The sequence below is a fragment of the Schistocerca gregaria genome, chromosome 5, assembly GCF_023897955.1.
Source record: "Schistocerca gregaria isolate iqSchGreg1 chromosome 5, iqSchGreg1.2, whole genome shotgun sequence".
NCBI lineage: Eukaryota > Metazoa > Arthropoda > Insecta > Orthoptera > Acrididae > Schistocerca > Schistocerca gregaria.
In genome coordinates this window covers 236,702,586-236,728,032 of record NC_064924.1, presented here as the reverse complement: position 1 = coordinate 236,728,032, position 25,447 = coordinate 236,702,586, and the positions used below count along the sequence as shown (strand labels likewise).

At 39.9% G+C, this 25,447-nt stretch overlaps 1 protein-coding gene across 2 annotated transcripts in view; it reads left to right on the top strand.

Moving 5' to 3' along the window:
• The window catches only part of LOC126272312 (myosin-11), a 256,577-nt gene that overhangs the window by 152,243 nt on the left and 78,887 nt on the right, over positions 1-25,447 (top strand). For both annotated transcript variants that reach the window (XM_049975092.1, XM_049975093.1), the window contains exon 14: positions 22,550-22,680. In XM_049975092.1, the coding sequence (XP_049831049.1) occupies positions 22,550-22,680 (131 nt within the window). The remainder of the gene's footprint in view (positions 1-22,549; positions 22,681-25,447) is intronic.

Here is a 25,447-nt window from a genome sequence, read left to right as displayed (position 1 = left end):
CGTAGCCATTGCTATGCGTCAAGCGCTCCGTCCTTATTTATATGGGTAGCCTCCCTTTTTCACGTGCTTCGTCTGGTTTGAATTGATTGCTTATGTTTCTTTGATCTCATAAGTGCCGTTCTCTTTCTTTTAGGTGTTTACATCACTCTAAGCTGAAATGCATTACTGTACTGTGTCATGCATTGTTTGTCGCATTCTGATTATGAGAGTTTACGGCCTGTCGCCGTTCGCAGCATGGCTTGCTTTTTTGCACGCTACCGCAACTTAAAAGGAATAGTCTCCTTAGCGAGACAATGGCAAGAGACTGCTATTTGTTGTTACTTACACTGCTGCTTTCTTTGATAATGATCAACAAGAACCAAATAATAGACTGCGTCTGATAGATGATGTTCTGAATGAGAGTTTAGCGAAAAAATTTCTCTGTTTGAAAATCTTTGCAGGCGCCTCTTTAGTACATTACATTCTGCACAGAAATTAGTCATCTTAGATTTAAAAATTTAGTCAATTACCGTGCTTCATTTCTGACTCTATTACTATTTGGCATAAGAATAATACAAATATAAACATGACATGACATGATATGTATATTCTTCCGCGTTTGCTATTGTCTCACTCTACTTTCGTAGTTTATTAGGCAGACAGGATTTAAATGAGATAGCAGCAAACACGAAAGAATACATGGCAAAGTGTTTATATTTGTATTATTATGGTGAAGAGAATACTGCATGTGATTCACAATTCATAAAAGTTCCTATTAGCAACCATCTCTTCTCACAGGTAGGAAAAAATTCAGAACGTAGAGTTGGCCATATTGACAAACATCCCAAACAGTCTTGCCAGCCGTATTTTCGTTGTACATTGAAATGCTGCTACATTCGAAGATGAACAATACGGGATTTGTATTTACTTCATTGGATAATGTATGAAAATGCAGTGATCGGGGCGCAGAAAAAGGCTCTTCTTCTTCTTCTTCTTCTTCTTCTTCACTGACGCAGAGGTTTTGGCACCGGTATTTATCGATGTGCGTACAAAGCATTCCTGTGTAGCACTACATATATTCGATGGCAGAAGTTAGTTGTGTTGGCACCTACAAACATTTTTCAGAACTTCCGCTTACTTTGCACTTGATTCTAAGCCGTAGACGGTTTTTTGGATTGCAAAAACTGGAAAAAAGTGCGGCTTAGATTCGAGTAAATATGGTACTTTAAGATTTCCCTCTTCTTCTACCATTTGAAAAAGGCATGCACCCAGATTGTGAGAAGATACATTGGTGCATGAACAAAAATCTTTCTTTATACCTGGTTGAGATAAAATATTACCTTTTAATAAGGCTTGCTTGATGTTTTTGAAATCGTTTTGATATTGCTTATCCCATAATCAAGGTTTGTTTTTCCAAAGAAGCATCATTGTTAATAAGTTCGTGAGGGATGAATTTCCTGAAAAATGACACGAGGCCTAAGTATGCCTTTAATTGTATCTTGTTTTGAGGAACAGGGCAGTTCCTGAAGGCATCAATTTTTTTGGGATCTGGCAGTATGCCTTCCGAAGAGACTGTGTGTCCTAAAAATTTTACATTTTCTTCTATGAAATTAGATTTATTGAGCTTTGCTGTTACTCCATATTCAGAAAAGCGGCTCAGTATTTGTTCATTAATCTTAAGTGTTCTACCCAAGTGGATGTAGCGTCTAAAAGATCGTCCACGTATACTGTTAACTTACTCAAAAGTTCGGGCCCTAGCACTCTGTCAAGTGCAGAGGTAAATACACCTGCACTTTCGTTCAGTTAAAACAGTTATACTTGAAATTAGAAGCTTCTGGCCCCACATATCAAGGCGGTATATATGCTGAGTTTCTTCATGTAGTTTTCTTTGCCAATCTGAATACCGGAGGTCAGTTATAGTAAGAAATTTAGCATTATGAAATTTCATAAGCTGTTCCTCTAAATTGTCTGGACATGTTTCAAACTTGTACAGTAATCTTATTAATGTTATGTGCGTTGAGGACCAAGTGCACCTTGCCATATGGCTTACTCACGTCCAAAACAGGACTACAATAAGGGGAAAACGATGGTTGTATTATGCTCCATTCAAGCATCCTGTTAATCTCGTTTTTTACTGCTTCCCTCTTCGTCCATGGTATAGGGTATGAGGTAGAACAAAAAGTTTCATGAGGATACACTTCCATGCTGTACATAAAATCCTTAATGATTCCCTCTTTTATACTTGTATATAAACAAGTATCAGTTCCCTAAGATGCGCTTGCTGTTCTTAAGGGGAGCCAGAACGATCCATCTCCTCCATGTTAATTTCAGCAAATAGAAGGAGCTTTTTTTTCTGAAACCATTAAACACATTGCTCTGAAATTTGGACTACATGTTCAGTGAATATTTCTGTACAAAGTTATAATGCCATGTTTTTTAACAGATCCTTATTTTTTTCTCTAAAATTTTGCACTTTTTCTTCTAGAACTCTTGAATTACACAATATATTTTTTTTACATTTTGTTATAAAAATGAAGGAAAAGAAGTAACAATTTTTTGTATAAATTTCATTGATACACTGTTAGCAGTTTTTAAGAAAATGTTCCTCAAAGATGAAAAATTTAAAGTTATGGGAAATTGCTTCAAAAGTTTAATAAATTCCTGCCCCATATGATGGATTATCAGCGTCCTCTTCTTTTTCCAGTTTTAGTTTCCTTTTCACTGGCCTTTTCTTCCCTTTTGCTGCATGTTGTAGGCTTTTGTCTCTTCTTCCTGCACCTCTTAGTCTTTCTTCAACAATTAGGCGCATTGTGGAAATGGTGGTGTCCTGGCTGGAAACCTAAACGTTTCAGCACATCACCTCTGGTAATGTTTCCTTCATTGTATGTTGCCAGTGCATCATACACTCCAAAATGCAATGGTTTTTATGTGTACAAACAGTCTTCTGGGAATCCTAACCCAAATTAAATTATTTACACTTTCATTTAGATTTTGTGTTTTCCCATGTAAACACTTTTACAGTAAACTTGGCTGTGATAAATCTCTGAATATGGGCTTGATTACATTAATTACAGCATTTGGCAAACTGTTTTCATGGGCATATTCCTTTTCTGATTGGTTCTTACACCATGAGTCATCACCTGTGGGGCACAGTGAATGTTGTGGGTGCTTATTTGTTGATGCAGTATGAAAAAATAATGCCCATACTGCTCTCATCATATGCTCAATGCTTCTTGTATTTTACCTAATTGCAGACCCATAATACCTCTGCAATCTATCAATTGCTTCATCTGTTAATCTTCCTCCAAGAGTCTTACCATCACTAAGCTTCTGGGATCCTAATGTCTGCTTTAGTTTGCGCAAGCGAGCCCCCATGCGCTTCTGCACATGTCCAATGCACTCCTGTTTTTTAATATGAATTTCATTGCCATAAAGTTTGAGTTCCTCTACAGCTTTAAGTCCCTTAGAATCACCATCTCCTACATAGTTCAGTGACTCGTACATTATACCACTCCTGTGCTCTGGAAAAAATTGCTTTCATTCCCTCTACTTCCATCCCTCCACACGTGCTGTGAAAATTTGCTTCACAACTTTCACTATGTTCGTCCTTGGTATTGCCCATACATCTACAATGTTTTGAGAGAATAGCAATATCAATTACTTTGCAACTGTTTCCACTGGTAGCTATCACAATTCCATTTAGAGATATAGGACCTCTATCTTGCCATGATCCATCTAAAGCAATTCCCATTATCTGTCACAGCTTCTTCAACTGCTTGAGCAGTATCTCCAGCAGAAGATTTCACCAATTCATTATAAAATCTAAACTTGGTTGGTGGTTTTGGCAAGTTCGTAATTTCACATAATGTTGTCCCTGCAACACTGCCCTTGCCAGTGCAACGTAAGCCATACACTAGCCTAACATTTATATCATACACCTTCTTTCCACTATTACCACTATGAGGAATACTGTTAGAATTAGAAAACGAAACTTCTGCTGCACATTTGTTACACTTCAATAACATTTTACATGCCAAGCCAATGTGTGTGAAGTTATTTTCAATTCCAATCCTCTTTCTTTGCAAACTTGGCATAATACGTTATATTATATATTAGAGAGCAAGGAAATGTTAATCATTTCATTCACATCTTTACTATCACTACCATAGTTTTCAAATTTTTCTTTGCTATCACAAACTTTATTGCTGGAAGAAGTTCTATCACATTCATCTGGAGTAGTTGGTGAAGCAGTCTGGGCCGGTCGAAGTGGCAGAGTGGTTGCAGGTTCGAATCCTGCCTTGGGCATGGATGTGTGTGGTGTCCTTAGGTTAGTTAGGTTTAAGTAGTTCAAAGTTCTAGGGGACTGATGACCTCAGCAGTTAAGTCCCATAGTGCTCAGAGCCCTTTTTTTTAAAGCAGTCTGGGCAGCATCTCCCTTCGAAACAACAAAAGATATCTTCTTCCACTCATTGTGTCTTTTCTTAAACACTTAATTGCTGAAACGGGGCATATTGATATCCACAAACCAAATACGTAAGACAGGTATGAGAAAAATTCGTCAAATAAGCAAAATTGAACAGCTAAACAACACAAAGCGAACTCCACAAGTCAACACACACGGTATTGTGTTTATGTTTACTGATATGAACAGTCACTTATCACAGAGAGAAAGTCATAAAACGTTGGAAAACAAAACACTGTCTAATTCCGCAAAGATACTCTGCTTGCAACCAGCGGCGCCGTCAGAGGTGACATACCAAGTTGCTACAACCAGTTAGTGGCGCGTCAACTTTGCAGTGATAAAAAACACACTTAGAAGGGTGAAACTTGATTTGTTTTATTCGGAAAACTCCAAAAAAATTTTAAAATGAAAAACCAAAAAACGTTTTAATTTTGTCTTTTTCATCTTTCTGGCTCCCCTTAAGACAAGCACTTTGATTCACTTACCTTTGTGCTTATTGTGTCGACATTTACTGCTTCTGCTGCCGACTGTATGTTATTGTATGTATTGACAACATAACTATGGGATTTACCGATTGAACTTCAGAGTTGCAGGTAACTTCAGTTTTACATCTGTTGACACTTCCCCTGATTAGGAGTATTACAAATAACATTAGTCAACAGCCATTTTGCTTCTGGAATGTGTTAGGTCAACTAATATGTATTTTGGTGTGTAGAATCCGAATATACCTTTCTAAATGTTCTAGCTAGTACCATTTTTGAATTTGTAAAGGTTTTTTATTTTTCGTATTCAGTATTGCACTTTTTGCTATTCTTCTTTTTTGATATCTCATTGTCTTTGATTTGCAAAGGAGAGCTAGATGATCTACAAATCGTCAGTAAATGGTTGGTGTGGTAATCCAGTGGTGGAAAAGAGATCCTCAGCGAGTGTTTCCTGTGAGAGGCAGTGCAAACTTTTTGTGTTTAAAGCTTACACTAAGAAAAATGGCAACTAGTAAATCTTGTTGCTGTCTAAACCACCCCGACAACATTTATGTGTGTGGGGGAAATTCACTCCAAAAGCTCAAAGAAAATAAATCACTGATTTGGTTAAGAAATCATATAAATTGTATTTTGATTGTCCTGTTTGTGATCAAGGTAAATTTTGCACATCATATTGCCTGCATAGCCTGTACTACAACCTTAACTGAGTGGCTGAAAGGAAAACGCTGAGCCATGCCATTCGCTGTTCCTATGGTGTGGTGTGAGCCTGAAGACCATTATTCAGATTGTTACTTCTGTCTTATAAATATTACGGGACATTCAAGCAAAACCAGACATATAATAAAGTATCCAAATGTATATTCAGTGGATTTGCCTGTGCCCCACGATGAGGGGTTGCCTGTTCCTATCTATAATTTGAAAGCCACAGAACCAGACACCATGTCAAGTGAATCAGAAAGTATTGAACATATAGCAGAGTACTGCCCTCAATATCATGACACTTCGCCTCTGCTCTTTAATCAAAAGGAATTGAAGAATTTGGTTCACAATCTAAAACTTTTGGAACAGCAAGCTGAACTTTTGGGGTCAAGACTGCAACAATGGAACTTTCTAACTCAAGGGACAAAAATTCCCTGTTTCAGATCAAGAGGTGCTTCCTTCACTCAGTATTTTGATATGCAGAATTCAGTGTGTGTGTGTGTGTGTGTGTGTGTGTGTGTGTGTGTGTGTGTGTGATATGATGATGATGCAGATACGTATACAACATAATCCACAGGAGTGGCGGCTATTTATTGACTCCGGTAAAACCAACTTGAAATTAGTACTCACAATATAGCAGAGACACTGAGTCGCAGATAGGCACAACATAAAGATTTCACCCTTGTCAACAAAACACACACACACACACACACACACACACACACACACAACTCCATCCTGTATTTTCCATTGTTTGAAAGCAGGACTACTACATAATGGCAATGTGTTCCCATTGGTACCTTTGGCTTACACAGTATACATGAAAGAAACTTATGAAACCATGGCTTTGCTGCTAAAGGTGATCAAATATATGGACCATGAATGGCAGCTTTGCTGTGATATAAAGGTTGTTGCACTCCTTACAAGTTTACAGGCTGGATTCACGAAATACTGCTGCTTTTTGTGCCTTTGGGACAGATGTGACACCAAGAACCACTACACAGTCAAGGAATGGCCTATGAGAAAGTTATGTGTTCCTAGAAATGTAAATGTGAACAATGCCCCATTGGTTGAGCCTGATAAAATCATTTTGCCTCCCCTTCATATCAAGTTTGACCTTATCAATAACTTTGTAAAAGCTCTGGATAAAGAAAGTGAGGCCTTCAGTCACTTAAAAGAAAAGTTTCCTAAATTGAGGCAGAGCTGAAAGAAGGCATATTTGTTGTACCACAAACAAGAAAATTCCTAAAAGATCCAACCTTTGATACCAAATTCACAGATATCCAATTAGCTGCTTGGTCTTCTTTTAAAGCAATTGTGTGAAGGTCTTTTTGGGTAACAGAAAAGACTAAAAGTATGTTATCATTGTGAATGATCCATTGGACTGGTATATGAATGTGGGGTGTAGAATGTCACTTAAAATTCACTTTTTACATTCTCACATTGAATTCTTCCTAGAAAATTTGGGAGCCGTAAGTGATGAGCTTGAAGAACACTTTCACCAAGACATTCTTACTGTGGAACACCGTCACCAAGTCCATTGGAACCCTCTGATGACGGGTGACTACTGATGGGGTCTCGTTAGAGAGAGTAATTAAATGGCAAACCAAAGATGATTAAAGGTGAAAATATTTTCTGAACTAATTTGGACCTTTTATTGGCATCATGCCCATATATACATACAAAATAGTATAGATTTCAAACATTCTGAATGTGTGTTTTTGTTTGACTTAATTGTGTCAATGTTCACTATTACCATTTTTTATTCTGCTGAGTATCTAGGAAAAGTGATGTCATGAAGAAAAACTGATTTTAACAATGTATTCAGCACACCAAAATTAGGTAAATTCACTCATTTACGAACCAGATGCAGAAAAAAAGTTTAACTTTGTTAACTAGTGTAATTGATTATTTACAGTGAAATGACATTGGCCTTTTCCTACATCAATTTGTGCTTGGTATGTACTAAATGTATCTGTACCGAGTGAACAATCAAGTATTAATTTCTGTACTACCAAAAAATTGCACTGTACAGAAAACTGTCCTAATTGTACCAGTGGCAGTTTGTACCTTGATATTTTGCACTGGCAATGTGGGATATATGCCCACATTTCTTCAATTTTTGAAAGAATTCCTGTGACATCAAGTTAGTCGTAGCACCTGTGTCAAGCACAATAGGTAAATCAAGGTCACATATTTTGGCTTTAATAGTAGCTTGTACCTTGCCCTCTGTCAAGTTTTTCTGCATACCCTCATTGCCTTGATACAGATCATCTCTCACGTCATTACCATGATCATATCTGATACAACAAGTGTCGATCAAGCTCATGCTCCCACTCTCCTCCAAGGTCACAAAACATGCCCCTAACATGACCGGTTCAAGTTTTCCAGCGTTGTGGTGGCATCGGTCTCTTAGTTAGGCGTAACTTCCACTATGTGAACTGTTGGTGTTTGATTATGCCAATTAGTATCCTGTGAGGCTCTCAGCTGAAATTCTCTTTACCTCTGCGTGTTATCTGGTATATGTGCATTACTGTGCTGGTCGAATTCTGCTGTCCGCGAGTTGTTCGGTTTATAGTATTCTTCTGTGTTTGCCAAGCCATCGGCTGATTATTGCCGGTAGCTTGTCTGTGCACATATTGTACAAGCTGGCCATATGCTACACATCCATTGTAATTGTTTTTACTACATTTTTGGCCATTTCTTTTATATTTGCCTTTGAATTTACAGCTTTCTCCATTGCTGTTGTGATTACCATTACTGTAGGTCTGTGTGGGGTAAGGTTGCCATCTGTTTTGTACTACAGATCCATTGTTTACTTGTTGTTCCATAAATTACTGTGGCACTGTCGGCGAATTAACAGGCTTGGGTTTTACTGATCTCTTTTCGTATATCAAATCTATTGGGTCCAGTACAGATAGAAAGTATTTGGTATCATGTTCCAGAAGGGTAATGAGTTTTTCCCTAATGTGGGCAGGAAGATGGCTCTTTAAAATTTTCAGCACATGTACTTGAGATACCGTGTTCATCCAGTATCTGGGTTTATTCAAATAAACTCCTGGAAATGGAAAAAAGAACACATTGACACCGGTGTGTCAGACCCACCATACTTGCTCCGGACACTGCGAGAGGGCTGTACAAGCAATGGTCACACGCACGGCACAGCGGACACACCAGGAACCGCGGTGTTGGCCGTCGAATGGCGCTAGCTGCGCAGCATTTGTGCACCGCCGCCGTCAGTGTCAGCCAGTTTGCCGTGGCATACGGAGCTCCATCGCAGTCTTTAACACTGGTTGCGTGCCGCGACAGCGTGGACGTGAACCGTATCTGCAGTTGACGGACTTTGAGCGAGGGCGTATAGTGGGCATGCGGGAGGCCGGGTGGACGTACCGCCGAATTGCTCAACACGTGGGGCGTGAGGTCTCCACAGTACATCGATGTTGTCACCAGTGGTCGGCGGAAGGTGCACGTGCCCGTCGACCTGGGACCGGACCGCAGCGACGCACGGATGCACGCCAAGACCGTAGGATCCTACGCAGTGCTGTAGGGGACCGCACCGCCACTTCCCAGCAAATTAGGGACACTGTTGCTCCTGGGGTGTCGGCGACGACCATTCGCAACCGTCTCCATGAAGCTGGGCTATGGTCCCGCACACCGTTAGGCCGTCTTCCGCTCACGCCCCAATATCGTGCAGCCCGCCTCCAGTGGTGTCGCAACAGGCGTGAATGGAGGGACGAATGGAGACGTGTCGTCTTCAGCGATGAGAGTCGCTTCTGCCTTGGTGCCAATGATGGTCGTATGCATGTTTGGCGCCGTGCAGGTGAGCGCCACAATCAGGACTGCATACGACCGAGGCACACAGGGCCAACACCCGGCATTATGGTGTGGGGAGCGATCTCCTACACTGGCCGTATACCTCTGGTGATCGTCGAGGGGACACTGAATAGTGCACGGTACATCCAAACCGTCATCGAACCCATCGTTCTACCATTCCTAGACCGGCAAGGGAACTTGCTGTTCCAACAGGACAATGCACGTCCGCATGTATCCCTTGCCACCCAACGTGCTCTAGAAGGTGTAAGTCAACTACCCTGGCCAGCAAGATCTCCGGATCTGTCCCCCGTTGAGCATGTTTGGGACTGGATGAAGCGTCGTCTCACGCGGTCTGCAGGTCCAGCACAAACGCTGGTCCAACTGAGGCGCCAGGTGGAAATGGCATGGCAAGCCGTTCCACAGGACTACATCCAGCATCTCTACGATCGTCCCCATGGGAGAATAGCAGCCTGCATTGCTGCGAAAGGTGGATATACACTGTACTAGTGCCGACATTGTGCATGCTCTGTTGCCTGTGTCTATGTGCCTGTGGTTCTGTCAGTGTGATCATGTGATGTATCTGACCCCAGGAATGTGTCAATAAAGTTTCCCCTTCCTGGGACAATGAATTCACGGTGTTCTTATTTCAATTTCCAGGAGTGTAGTATTTTTTCAAAGAGAAGGTTGAAAATTCTCAGAGTCTATTGTGCAGTCACATAATTGCCGGGCACCACAGATATGCCGTAGGCGGCTGTACACCACAATGCACTAGGAAGTTATAGATTTATGTGTGTATCCAACAACAAATCTAATTTTCTGGGCTTCGGTCCAGGTACGAGGTAAAATATTTTGAAATGTTCTGATAAAGACCACGAGGTGTTCTTTTTCCTTCAGAGGTAAATATCGGAAATTGTCAGCATTTGCAGGTGAGGGATTACTTAGGCATTGACAAACATACCGCTGTCACTGACAGGCGTGTTTATCATTGCTTGTGGCGTTCCACATGGCAACTGCACTTGCTCGACTGGTGCAACTGCCGGCACGTGTTGTTGCATTGTGCAACCTTTGCTATTTTACTTTGATGAGCTAGCCCCATATTGTGGGTAACCAGTGAAGGTATCTAACTTCTCTAAAAGCATGGGTTTGTTTTATGTCATATGGGTATAAACCCACTTTTACGTTCCCAGAATTAACATTTTCCTGCCGTTTGACATTTTTTTATCGGTTCTGTTAAATTTCTTAGGCCCACAATATTAATTTGCACCTGATTTTGCACCAACATATTTATAATTTTCCTGTGATTTAGACATGACAAAAAAATGTTTGTGGAGAAAAAATTATGTTGGCCATTCAGTAGTGTTTACAAACATTACATGGTTTAGTTTCTTGATACCAGGGCACTCTACTCAGCAGATTTGAACCGGTGAACATGGAAAAGTTGGATCAATTCGTGCCATATAACCCACCACTGCCAAGCTCTACTTGGCGAGGTGGCTGATGTAACTAGGTTCGTTCGACTGAAGATATCATGACCAATCACAACCATTTCCAAACTGACTCTACTGCACAAATGCAGTTGCATGATTGTTGTGATCATCTTTATACCTCTGTCGGACTATGTTTAGTGTGTTTCAGTGTATGGCCACTTGGAGCGCTAGTTGACACAGTCATTCACTTTGCGTTGTTCAAATGGTTTTAGTTTAAACACAGTGCTGGTTACATGTTTAGAGAATTTATTCTCATTTTCAAGTGTGGTATTTACATGTATTTTTTCTGATGTTACATAAACAAAAAATGTGAGTGATAGTGTGCGTGTATGTTTCTACATAACTGATTTGACACCTGATGACCTCAAAAAGACAACTACAGCGCAAGGGAGAAAGAATAACATATTCAAACACCATCCAAAATACTTCCTTAAATATTTTCAGTTGACAATAAGAAAATATTCTCAAAAAGCGCTATGATAAGCATGAAAAATATGTAACTAGTGCAGTATTTCATTATTTAAATAATGAATGACAGAAGCAGGCTTTCAAAAACATGTGCATAAAGTGCAAGAGGGTATCCTATACGTAACTTTTACTGCTTAAAACATTATTTCCTACATTTTACATTTTCCTGTGTTGTAAACTTTTTTTTTTATCAGTTGAAAAGTGTAAAAGCGGAGGTTCACTGTTTTGGAATGGAGTGGTTTTAGCAACACTGCCTCATAACGTTTCCTCTGCTGCCTTTAAACCTGAATCTGTTTTATCTAGAAGTTGACCTTCTTTCTCTTTTGAAGCTTCTTTTTACAGTATCTACATAAATATTGCACTACTGACACTACTATTTCAGCAGGGCTGCTGCCACTTATCCACATCCCTGCTTCAGCTTTTTCAGTTATTTCCTTTACAACTGCACATAATTTATCACTCTGTTTTTTGGCAAATTATGACTCTATACTTAACTGGTCTAATCTTAGAATCAGCTTTTGTAATTTTGTAGGTAGGTTTTTGCATACATCTTGCAGCTCACTGACTGCATCCGTCACATTTTATACCGAAGCATCCACTTGGGATTGCATCTCCTGAAGTTGAGAATGCACTTGACTAAGGTTTTGTAACTCACCTGTAAGTTGTTCCTGTTTATAATCTATGGATGTTACTTTTTCCATTAACATATTTATATTGCGGAACATTTCAGTAATTATTTCTTGTTTTAGTTGTTTACTGGATAGCTCGTCAGATAATTCAGTGCGTATAGTTTTGCTCAACTCATCTCACTGAACTGTTGACTTATACTATTCTTGAAATCATTAAATGCCTGATTTTGCTGTGTAAGCTGTTGTCCTATATTTTCCTGATGTCTTGTGAACTGCTGCGTAAACTGTTATTTAGGAGTTGCACGGGCTGTGTCAAATTGTTTGTTTCGCTAGTATTTACATTGCTTTTATGAGCTGTTTCCTGTTCTTGTGTTCGTGACGATGTGAGCAGATAATCAAAGGATTTTTGTTGTCGCGCACCTCAGTTTAACTATTTGAAAAAATGTTTCCTGGTGAGAACTGAGAAGTTGTCTTGCCGAGCATCATAAAAATGACATGATTAGTTATATTACCGGTGTCATCATTTTTAATAGTGGGATGCCAACCTCGCTGTTTTGGTAGCCATCAGCCACTTCACGAGTTGGCGTGTTATTCTGTGTGTTCAAAAGGATCTGGACACCTGGCTGAAAATGACCTAAAAGTTCGTGGCGCCCTCCATCAGTAATGCTGGAATTGAATATGGTATTGGCCCACCCTTAGCATTGATGACAGCTTCCACTCTCGCAGGCAAATGTTCAATCAGGTGCTGGAAGGATTCTTGGGGAATGGCAGCCCATTCTTATGGAGTGCTGCACTGAGGAGAGGTATCGATGTCGTTGGTGAGGCCTGGCACGAAATCGGCATTGCAAAACGTCCCAAAGGTGTTCTATAGTATTCAGGTCAGGACTCTGTGCAGGCCAGCCCATTACAGGGATGTTACTGTTGTGTAACCACTCTGCCATAGGCCGTGCATTATGAACAGGTGCTTGATCTTGTTGAAAAAATGCATTTGCTATCCTCGAATTGCTCTTAAACAGTGGGAAGCAAGAAGGCACTTAAAACATCAATGTAGGCCTTTGCTGTGATAGTGCCATGCAAAACAACAAGGGGTTCAAGCCCCTTCCATGAAAAACACTACCACACCACGTCCTCCGAATTTTACTGTTGGCACTACACATGTTCGCAGATGGCGTTCACTGGGCATTCGCCATACCAACGCCCTGCCATTGGATCACCACATTGTGTACCGTAATTCATCACTCCACACAACGTTTTTCCCACTAGTCAGTCAACCATTGTATACGCTCCTTACACCAAGCAAGGCGTCATTTGGTGTTTACTGGCGTGGTGTGTGGCTTATGAGCAGCCACTAGACCATGAAATCCAAGTTTTCTCATCTCCTGCCTAACTGTCACGTACTTGCAGTGGATTCTGATGTATTTTGGAATTCCTGTGTGATGGTCTGGATAGATGTCTGCCTATTGCACATTACAACCCTCTTCAACTGTCGGTGGTCTCTGTCAGACAACAGACGAGGTCGGCCTGTACGCTTTTGTGTTGTATGTGTCCCTTCACATTTCCACGCCACTATCACATCAGAAACAGTGGACCTAGTGATGTTTAGGAGTGCAGAAATCTCGCATACAGACTTAGGACACAAGTGACGCCCAATCAGCTGACCACGTCCGAAGGCCGTGATTTCCGCGAAGTGCCCTATTCTGCTCTCTCACAATGTCTAATGACTACTGAGGTTGCTGATATGGAGTACATGGCAATAGGTGGTAGCACAATGCACCTAATATGAAAAACGTATGTTTTTGGGGGTATCCGGATACTTTTGATCATGTAGTGTACCTTCAACTGTTGCCAAACTCGGATTTCTGACATCTTGGCATATTGCATTTTGTAATGAGTTTTCAACAATGGTCATTTCGTGTGACTTCATTGTGAACACTGTTTAACAAAATTATGATGAAAAAGAAGAAAAAAAATGTTTGTATCTGTTCTTTTCATTTAAAGTAGATTTATGTGTGTATTCATTAACAAACCAGATTATTCTCCAATACAGTTTTATAAAATTTGAATGGCTTATTTTGCTCTTCAATGTTGACTTTATACAAATTTTTGTCTTTGCTATAGAAATGCACTTTCCGTAAAGGATGTTAATTAGAAGGAAAATGGATTAACTACTGCAAGAGAGTGAGCACCAAGTGCGGCCATGTAAGCATATAGCTTCCTACCTTAACCCTCCATTGCTCGTGCGCATGACACTCATCATCCGTATGACTTTCCTGCTCAATTTCATCTGACAGAGCTGGATTGAGTTCACACCATTTTCAGTACCTTTCTGTAAAGTCACCAGTTGTTAGCTCCATCCATTGTTGACTTTCAGTTACATAAGATATATTGTCTATGAACAACCACCCGTGACACACTTATGAGGTCAGCTTTAACTTCAGACTCAAAACTGGAGCTAGTCTATAATGCGCTGTATAATCAATTTTGTCCTTTTGTAAACTCATCCCCTTGGCTACTTCACTATCAGGGGATTTAGCATTGGGGGGGGGGGGGGGGGGGGGGGGGGAGTGAAACATCATTCGCAGTACTACACGCTGACTTAAGCAGAACAACGGTCTCTGAACATCACAGTATTTTTGCGTTTGTCACTTCATCTTTTATCTTCGTTCTGTGGATGTGCAAGGATTGATCAACATTGCTTTTATTGATCTGTTTGAGTCTGTAGATGTTGTAGTAGAAGTAAAATCTGCCTGCTGGGTTGAAGTCGTCACTGTTTGTTGTGTATCTCGTTGTTACGCGTGATGAAGAGTGGTACTTACTTGTCAATAAAGCTTTGCTCTGCACCCTAGCGTGACTGAACTCATCGGATGAGCCAAACAAACTGACTGAGTGAGGGAGGTTTGGCAACCCTGTACCTGCCAAGCAACAGTCAGTGCAAGTTGAGAACTCATTAATGGCATTGTGTTTCTTGACCCTTTAAGAAACTACACACATCAAAAAAAGTTTTGCATCACTCTGGTTCCCAGCACTCCTGAAGATAGATGTTGACCATAGATATTGCATCACAGACACAGTCCCTTTGACTGTTCAGGGACATCACTAAACCCTTGCAAAGATGTAAACAACCATGTATGAGCAGCGCATATTAGACGGAGGGAGTCTGACAGCCGATCATTTCCAGTCACTCCACCATGAAGGAGGTACACAGCTTGTGTTGTCTGTAGTTCAACCATGGCTAGATGTTCAATGCCATGTTTCGATCGAGTCCGCATTGTTACCTTGTGCCAGGAAGAGCTCTCAACAAGGGAAGTGTCCAGATGTCTCGGAGTGAACCAAAGTGATGTTTTTCGGACATGTAGGACGTACAGAGAGAAAGGAACTGTCGATGACATACCTCGCTCAGGACGCCCAAGGGCTGTTACTGCAGTGGATGACCACTACCTACGGATTATGGCTCTGAGGAAACCTGACACCAACGCTACCATGTTGAATAATGCATATTGTGCAGCCACAGGTTGTAGTGTTAAGACTCAAACTGTGCACAGTAGGCTGCATGATGCACAATTTCATTCCTGATGTCCATGGGGAGATCCATCTTTGCAACCATGACACCATGCAGCATGGTACAGATGGGCCCAACAACATGCCGAATGGACCGCTCAGGACTGGCATCACGTTCTCTTCACTGATGAGTGTTGCATTTGTCTTCAACCAGACAATTGATGGAGATGTGCGCCGCTGGTGGTCATGGAAGACACTGTATCACCTGTACGATACGTGAATGCCACCCTCAGATCGATATTGCAAGCAACAATATCGGAAGCATATTGGCAAGGCATTAATCATTATGGACTAAAATTCGCACCCCATCGTGCACATTTTGTGAATGACTTCCTTCAGGATAAAGACATCGCTCGACTAGAGCGACCAGCATGTTCTCCAGTCATGAACCCCTTTCAAAAATGCCTGGGATAGATTGGAAAGGTCTGTTTATGGACAACTTGACCCACCAACCACTGAGGGAGGGATCTACGCACCTCACCATTGAGGATTGGACAATCTGGAGCAACAGTGTCTTGATGAACTTGTAGATAGCATGCCGCGACAAATACCGCCGTGCATCAGGGCAAGAGAACGTGCTACTGGGTATTAGAAGTATCGGTGTGTACAGCAGTCTGCACCACCACCTCTGAAGGTCTCGCTGCAAGGTGGTACAACATGCAATGTGTGGTTTTTATGAGCTATAAAAAGGGCAGAAATAATGTTTATGTTGATCTCTTATTCTAATGTTCTGTACAGGTTCCGGAACTCTTGGAACTGAGGTGATGCAAAACTTTTTTTGTTGTATGTATCAGTGACAAGACTTACCGACAAATATTGTTCCAGTAGTCTGTTGCGTGTTTCTAGCTAATTTTACATGTACAGTATGGTGCCTCTGTTATAAAGTCAAAATATATTCAGGCTGCTGCACTCTCTGGCCTAAGTTGTGAAGCCTGGATGGCATATCCCTTAGCCACCCTTTTGTTCCGACTCCCTCATTGCCATGATTTGCCTACCTTTTGTTCTGCCTCACTTCTTGCTTTGTCATCCCCGTGCAGTGAACAGCTGATGTTAGGGTGACAGGTCCTATTCTATCCATTTCTTCATTGCCACTCCAGACCATCAGACAGAATTCTGAATGCTCACAAAGACCCCTATACCTTGCAATGGGTGCTCACATCAGTGAGTGTTCAAATATTCTACAGTATTTTTAGAATTTTGGAATAAAAATTGTTTAAAAGTTGTTGCATTGCTCTTTGAGAATACATGGCACCAAATAAAGCTGGGTATAAATTTTACTGTGTAAAGGTCCTCATAAATCTCTGCAGACATGATGACAAAATAAATAAATTGTTTTGTTAGAAAATGTATTATTCAAAGAGTACAGGATTTATTCTTTGGGCCACTTCAAGAAACAAAACCAGGACACAACAATGTATTTTGGAAAAATCTTTGATGCACAGCAGCATGTGAAGTGGATGTTGTTGTTGTTGTTGTTGTGGTTGTTGTGGTCTTCAGTCCTGAGACTGGTTTGATGCAGCTCTCCATGCTACTCTATCCTGTGCAAGCTTCTTCATCTCCCAGTACTTACTGCAACCTACATCCTTCTGAATCTGCTTAGTGTATTCATCTCTTGGTCTCCCTCTACAATTTTTACCCTCCACGCTGCCCCTCAAGGCTAAATTTCCGATCCCTTGATGCCTCAAAACATGTCCTACCAACTGGTCCCTTCTTTTTGTCAAGTTGTGCCACAAACTCCTCTTCTCCCCAATTCTATTCAATACCTCCTCATTAGAGCTATGTGATCTACCCATCTAATCTTCAGCATTCTTCTGTAGCACCACATTTCGAAAGCTTCTATTCTCTTCTTGTCCAAACTAGTTATCGCCCATGCTTCACTTCCATACATGGCTACACTCCATACAAATACTTTCAGAAATACTTCCTGACTCTTAAATCTATATTCAATGTTAACAAATTTCTCTTCTTCAGAAACGCTTTCCTGGCCATTGCCAGTCTACATTTTATATCCTGTCTACTTCGACCATCATCAGTTATTTTTCTCCCCAAATAGCAAAACTCCTTTACTACTTTAAGTGTCTCATTTCCTCATCTAATTCCCTCAGCATCACCGGATTTAATTTGACTACATTCCATTATCCTCATTTTACTTTTGTTGATGTTCATCTTATATCCTCCTTTCAAGACACTGTCCATTCTGTTCAACTGCTCTCCCAAGTCCTTTGCTGTCTCTGACAGAATTACAATGTCATCGGCGAACCTTAAAATTTTTATTTCTTCTCCATGGATTCTAATACCTACTCCGAATTTTTCTTTTGTTTCCTTTACTACTTGCTCAATATACAGATAGAATAACATTGGGGAGAGGCTACAACCCTGTCTCACTCCCTTCCTAACCACTGCTTCCCTTTCATGCCCCTTGACTCTTGTAACTTCCATCTGGTTTCTGTACAAATTGTACACTCCCTGTATTTTACCCCTGCCACCGTCAGAATTCCAAAGAGAGTATTCCAGTTAACATTGTCAAAAGCTTTCTTTAAGTCTACAAATGCTAGAAACGTAGGTTTCCCTTTTCTTAATCTTTCTTCTAAGATAAGTCGTAAGGTTAGTATTGCCTCACGCGTTTCAACATTTCTACGGAATCCAAACTGATCTTCCCTGACGTCCGCTTCTACCAGTTTTTCCATTCGTCTGTAAAGAATACGCGTTATTATTTTGCAGCTGTGACTTATTAAACTGATAATTCGGTAATTTTCACATCTGTCAACACCTGATTTCTTTGGGATTGGAATTATTATATTCTTCTTGAAGTCTGAGGGTATTGCGCCTGTCTCATACAGCTTGCTCACCAGATGGCAGAGTTTTGTCATGACTGGCTCTCCCAAGGCTGTCAGTAGTTCTAATGGAATGTTGTCTACTCCCGGGGCCTTGTTTCGACTTAGGTCTTTCAGTGCCCGGTCAAACTCATCACGCAGTATCTTATATCCCATTTCGTCTTCATCTACATCCTCTTCCATTTTCATAATACTGTCCTCAAGTACATCACCCTTGTATAAACCCTCTATCTACTCCTTCCACCTTTCTGCCTTCCCTTCTTTGCTTAGAACTGGGTTTCCATCTGAGCTCTTGATATTCATACAAGTGGTTCTCTTCTCTCCAAAGGTCTCTTTAATTTTCCTGCAGGCAGTATCTATCTTATCGCTAGTGAGATAACCCTCTACATCCTTACATTTGTCTTCTAGCCATCCCTGCTTAGCACTTCCTGTCGATCTCATTTTTGAGACGTTTGTATTCCTTTTTGCCTGCTTCCTTTACTGCATTTTTATATTTTCTCCTTTCATCAATTAAATTCAATATTTCTTCTGTTACCCAAGGTGTTCTATTTAACCGTCGTCTTTTTACCTACTTGATCTTCTGGTGCCTTCACTACTTCATCCCTCAGAGCTACCCATTCTTCTTCTACTGTATTTCTTTCCCCCATTCCTGTCAATTGTTCCTTTATGCTCTCCCTGAAACTCTGAACAACCTCTGGTTCTTTCAGTTTATGCAGGTCCCATCTCCTTAAATTAGCACCTTTTTGTAGTTTCTTCAGTCTTAATCTACAGTTCATAACCAATAGATTGTGGTCAGGGTCCACATCTGCCCCTGGAAATGTCTTACAATTTCAAACCTGATTCCTAAATCTCTTTCTTACCATTATATAATCTATCTGATACCTTTTAGTATCTCCAGTATTCTTCCATGTATACAACGTTCTTTTATGATTCTTGAACCAAGAATTAGCTATGACTAAGTTATGCTCTGGGCAAAATTCTACCAGACGGCTTCCTCTTTCATTTCTTCCCCCCAATCCATATTCACCTACTCTGTTTCCTTCTCTCCCTTTCCTACTGACGTATTCCAGTCACCCATGACTATTAAATTTTCATCTCCCTTCACTACGTGAATAATTTCTTTTATCTCATCACACATTTCATCAATTTCCTTATCTGCAGAGCTAGTTGGCATATAAACTTGTACTACTGTAGTAGGTGTGGGCTTTGTGTCTATCTTGGCCACAATAATGCATTCACTATGCTGTTTGTAGTAGCTTACTCGCACCCCTATTTTTTTTTTTTTTTTTTTTTTTTTTTTTTTTTTTTTTTTTTTTTTTTATTAAATCTACTCTTGCATTACCCCTATTTGATTTTGTAATTATAACCCTGTATTCACCTGACCAAAAGTCTTGTTCCTCCTGCCACCGAACTTCACTAATTCCCACTATATCTAACTTTAACCTATCCATTTCCCTTTTTAAATTTTCTAACCTACCTGCCCGATTAAGGGATCTGACATTCCACACTCCGATCGGTAGAACGCCAGTTTTCTTTCTCCTGATAACGACATTCTCTTGAGTAGTCCCCGCCCGGAGATCCGAATGGGGGACTATTTTACCTCCAGAATATTTTACCCAAGAGGACGCCATCATCATTTAATCATACAGTAAATCTGCATGCCCTCGGGAAAAATTACAGCTGTAGTTTCCCCTTGCTTTCAGCCGTTCGCAGTACCAGCACAGCAAGGCCGTTTTGGTTATTGTTACAAGGCCAGATCAGTCAATCATCCATACTGTTGCCCCTGCAACTACTGAAAAGGCTGCTGCCCCTCTTCAGGAACCATACGTTTGTCTGGCGTCTCAACAAATACCCCTCCATTGTGGTTGCACCTACGGTATGGCCATCTGTATCGCTGAGGCATGCAAGCCTCCCCACCAATGGCAAGGTCCGTGGTTCATGGGGAATGGTGACCTGCATATTTGTATAATATGGCAGTTTATTTTCCGAAGTATTGATGTAGAGATTCAAATATGCTTTTGTCAGCCAATTGTACCTCAGGACACTTGATGTAATCATCCAGTAGCAACATCACTGATTCTTTGTGGCAACACACGAATGCCTCCGATAACCATTAAAACAGAAACCATAACTCCCGAAGTAATATTCAGACTATGTAGCAAAGAGAAAAGTGATGCATTCAAATACATTTAATGTTGAGGGTAACTAAAACGTAATGTATTGTTTCTTATGAGCGATGGGCTCGACGGAACATTGCAGATAACCCCTGCAGTGTTTGGTGCACAGCAGTGAAATCTATAATCATTTAATATCAAGCTTCTGCAATTTAAGCTGTGCTTTTAGTTTCCTGCCTAAATTCCTCTTTGTGTAGTTGCTTTGGCTGACTACATTATGTGTTCTATGCTTTGAATATCTGCAATCAGTGCAATGAGCTATAATTGGCTGACAAAAACGATTTTAGTGCTCTGGAAGCTTCCATGCTGTAATCGGTGGAATTCCTATTTAAATTTTTGCAATATGAAAATATGCTGTGTGTGTGTGTGTGTGTGTGTGTGTGTGTGTGTGTGTGTGTGTGTGTTGCTATGCATCAAAGGTCTTTCAAAACACATTGTTTTTTGTTGGATTTTGTTTCTGAAAGTGGTAGAAAGTTCTAGGACTTGATAAGTTTAGAACTCGAACTGAAAATTTGTACTTTATAGGCCTTCTCAACATTTACTTTGTATGTCAGTGATAGAACTTCCAAGTTGTTGAGTAGACAGACATCGTGACTATGGGTAATCTGCGTAAACGAGTTGTAGAGGTTTGTCATTGATGCATCATGTACATGGATGGTGTTAACCACTTCAGCATCAACTTAGGCCTGAAGATGGTGCACTGAAGCACCGAAACTGGTAGCCATACAATAAATGACGTCATAAGAACAGTTGTGGGTGTTTCATTTTCTTACTTCCAAATTTTGGGTTTTTTTGGTTACCTTAAATCACTTCGTGCCAATATGGTTGATTTGAAAGAACATGGTCAGTTACTTTCCCTGCCTGATCTTATATTGCTTCCTCCTACGTATATCTCTAGTAAATACCATGAAAGTAAAATTAGTGAGATTTGAGCTCACATGAAGGCTTACAAACAACTGTTTTCATGTGTATTATTAAGAACTGGAATGGAACACAGGGAAGTACATGAAGTACACTCTGACGTATACTGTAAGGTCGATTGCTGAGTACAGATATAGGTGCTCTTCCTCTACCGACCTCGACATTAACAGAGCACTTAACACTAACTTGCCTTACCTTCTTTGACATTTTCCATGTCCTACCAGGCTGTTACAAATATGTGTGTGGAACATACAGATATCTATGTATCTAACTAACTTGCCTTTTCCTGTCCATTTAGTCTTTTCCTGATCTGTCTTGAGTACGGAACTCATGCATTGTGTGTATGATTTCAGTTTTAATGTAGCCTTTTTTTTTTCTTCATGTTGATTATATCTTGTTTGATTTTCAGATCTACTTTCAATTTTGCTCTAGTGTATGTTCTTCCATGAGCCGTTGAGGTTTGTTTCCTCTAGAAGATGAGTCAGATATTTTGTATTAACACATATTCCTCCTCCTCCTCTTTTTCAGTTTAAGAGTATGAAAACTTAGAGATTATTAGAACAGTTCAGGTAATGCAGAATTTCCTTATCTGTCTGTTCTGAATTTCCCAAAATCGTAATAGCTGTGCTTTATCTTCTATTGGTAATCTACACAATTATTTAAAGAAACATTGGAATGCTTGTTCCATAAAATTTTGTGTGAACTACCATTTTCTCTTCCTGTAGCAGAAGTACTACTACACTATTGTACTACCAGATTTTCAGGTGAAATATTCTTTCTTCGACTTGCAGACTAAATAAATCCTGAAGGTATATATGCTGTGTGGATAAACACATAATATCCTTATACCAGTCTTTGCGTAGTCAAGGAAAAATTATACCCAGCCTCCTCATGCTTATTTTATTTAGAAAATAGTTTACAAGAAAAAATACATATCCTGTAACTAGAAAAAACTTAGGTTATGATTTGGTACATCATTCAGTTTCACTATATATATTTTTGGTCATATTCTTTATCAGTGATGTAAGCAACTTCATTTTCAGTGCATCAGAAGACCCTGTATTTGCCTTACCACAAGATATGGATAAACGGCAAAGTATCGCTAGTGTTGTTGATGAAAGGATTACTTATGTTACAAGACGGAGTGTGCACAAAGCAGTCCCTGCAGGAATGGGTATGTAAATTAAGTGTGCAAATGCAACAATATGTTTTTTAATATGACTGATCTGAAATATTTATGAACTTAATTCATATATTTAATGTCTCATGGGTGGCAATTTTCATGTAGAACTTTTAAAAAGACATCATAATTGCCTTTGACTGTTTAAATCCATTTGTTTTCACTATTGCAGTTTTGGTCTCGAGGCCATTAACAAGTGATATACTGAAAAACACTGTGCTTTAGCACATCAAGCATTAAAAATCATAAAAATTGCTGTGCTGAACCTTTTAACAATGTAATAGTCTTTCACATATGTTTCTACAACCTACTGTTTTTGTACGCTGGGAATATGAATGTATTGTGTATTTTTCACACCAACTGTTTCAGTTCTCATGTAAATAGTGTAAAAGAGAAGTAGTTCGTTGGGATGCATGTTAAAGATAGTAACATTATTTAAAGACTTTGAGAAGACATGACTCCTTGATCTTGCTCTCCCCCACCTGCAACTGAAAATTTTATCCCAGGAATGGTCATGAGTGGTGAGCAGTAAGCTTGCATTAAAACAAGAGTGCTGCTAGAACACTGGTAGTGGAGGCAGATAGTCATTGGTTTCTGTTAGTTCTGGAGACTATTTGAAAAGCAAAAATTTGTTGTGTTAATGATACAGCAGAAACTGGAAGTACTACACAAACTCAAAGGAGGCAGTATTGGTATGCAAAATCTGGCATTGATCACAGTGTGGGTGAAACTGCAATATGTATTATTCGGAAAAATAAAGACAGAATAATTCAATTTATTGGAAGTTCTGACTTGTCTAAAGGTTTGCCAAAGTGAAAGGCCATGAAAATATCTGCATACACAGAACTCAGTAAAGCCATTGCTGGAACGGTTTCAATAGAAAAGATAGAGCACACAAGTATCTGGCCCAATCATCGCTTTGAGTCTAGATTTGCTCATTCGAGCTTTTTCTCACTCCCAGTGAAGTTGGACCTTTCCAAAGCATGGTGCGGATCATAAATGAAAAACCAAGATTTGGCGCAGTATCACATTTTCCAAGAAATAAGTATAATTTTCAGTGGTATTCAAAGTGTCAGTATAAACATTTTTGTTCAATCATGAAAATTTTCAACGCCAGTTTCTCACATACTTTTCTCATATTAAACTGGCTATGTAAAATTTGCCTTACACATTCTTTGTCAGTTCCTAAAGTTTCAGCAATTGGTTGAATCTTCAGCTGATGGTAAGATTACCTATTCTTCGATATTTTCATCTGTTTTTGGTGATACATAGTGTCCTGCGCACGAGTCTAGTCGTCTTGGCCATATTGGAAACATGTGAATAACTAAAAACCTTGCGTATGTGATAAACAGTCTTTGCTATACATTTCTTTTAATAAAACAAAAGTTTCAGCAGCAGGTTTTCTAAGATTCATATGAAACTTCACAACAATTTGTTTATCTGTTATTACACTTATCATTTTTCCGGCAAAACAAAATAACAGATATTAAACGAAGTCCACGGCCACACTGATTTGTCAGCATGCTACATTTGACTGAGAAGGCTTCAAGCTTCATAAGTATTGGTGGTTTATCTGTGGTGCGTGCATACTTATGTGACAGCATCAGTCCCATCATTTTATAACAATGCCTCATACTCAGTGCAGATAAACATTTGGAGGTGAAAATAAGATTTTAAGCATTGGAGTGATGATTGAAGCAAATAATGCTAGTTTGGAAAAATGTGGTGAAACAGGAATATTAGGAAATGGAACTACAGAGTAAATGTTACTCATCCATTTCCTTCTGCTTTTACAACTGGACGAAGTAATAGCTAGACTGAGTCACAGTCAAATACAAATTGCAAGAAAAATGAAATAAAGAAAGTTCAACAGAATAAATTCTGTGATAAATTAGTGATGCAGAGAATTGGGTGGCTCTCTGGTAAAGTGCCAGACGTGAAATGTAACCTCTTCAACTAAATTATTTTATTTCTTAACAGTGAAATGATTTAATCTGGTTGCGATTAGATTTGACAAAATATTGTCACGTAGAAGGAGGTGTAATCAGATGGATGATGAACACTCACTTCACTTAATGAAGGTTTATTCAGCACTTGCACATACAAGAGTGTGGAGTGAACTGCCTGTGGCCAGAACACATACGGTATATATACAGTTACAGAACATTCCAGTATAATGCTTCTTGACATTTGTGGATACTTCTAAAATATACTTGAACAGAATATATAAATTAAAATTTAACTGTTCAGATGAGTTTTAAACTGATACCCTCCATGCAACAGTTTAGTATCATAACACCGTGGTGACTGTGCTACTCTGCTTCTTCTGTGACATTGTTCCCTCCTTAAGAGATCAGCGTCTCAATGTCTTAGTCCAGGAATGAGTTATCGGTCCTGCATATTCAGACTCCCGATGACTGATGTTCGCCTTGGCGGTGATCTTCTTAGAACTTCCGTTGCCGCTATGCTCTTTGTCAACTTTCCACTTGTTGCTTGTCGCTGGAGCTTCGAATTTACCCTGGGTTGCAGGATCCTTATAGGGCTTCATTCAAAGGGCATGGACCATATTTTGGACCTTTCGTCACCTTAGCTCGGGGTTGAAATTTTCAACTTCATAAGTAACATCAGACAACTGTCTTACAGCCTTGTAAGGTCCAAAGTAGCACCTGAGGAGCTTCTCAGAGAGAGAAACCTTTGGAACAGGAATGAACATCCAGACTAAGGTCGCCAGGCTGGTAGACAACAACACGGTGGCTCCTGC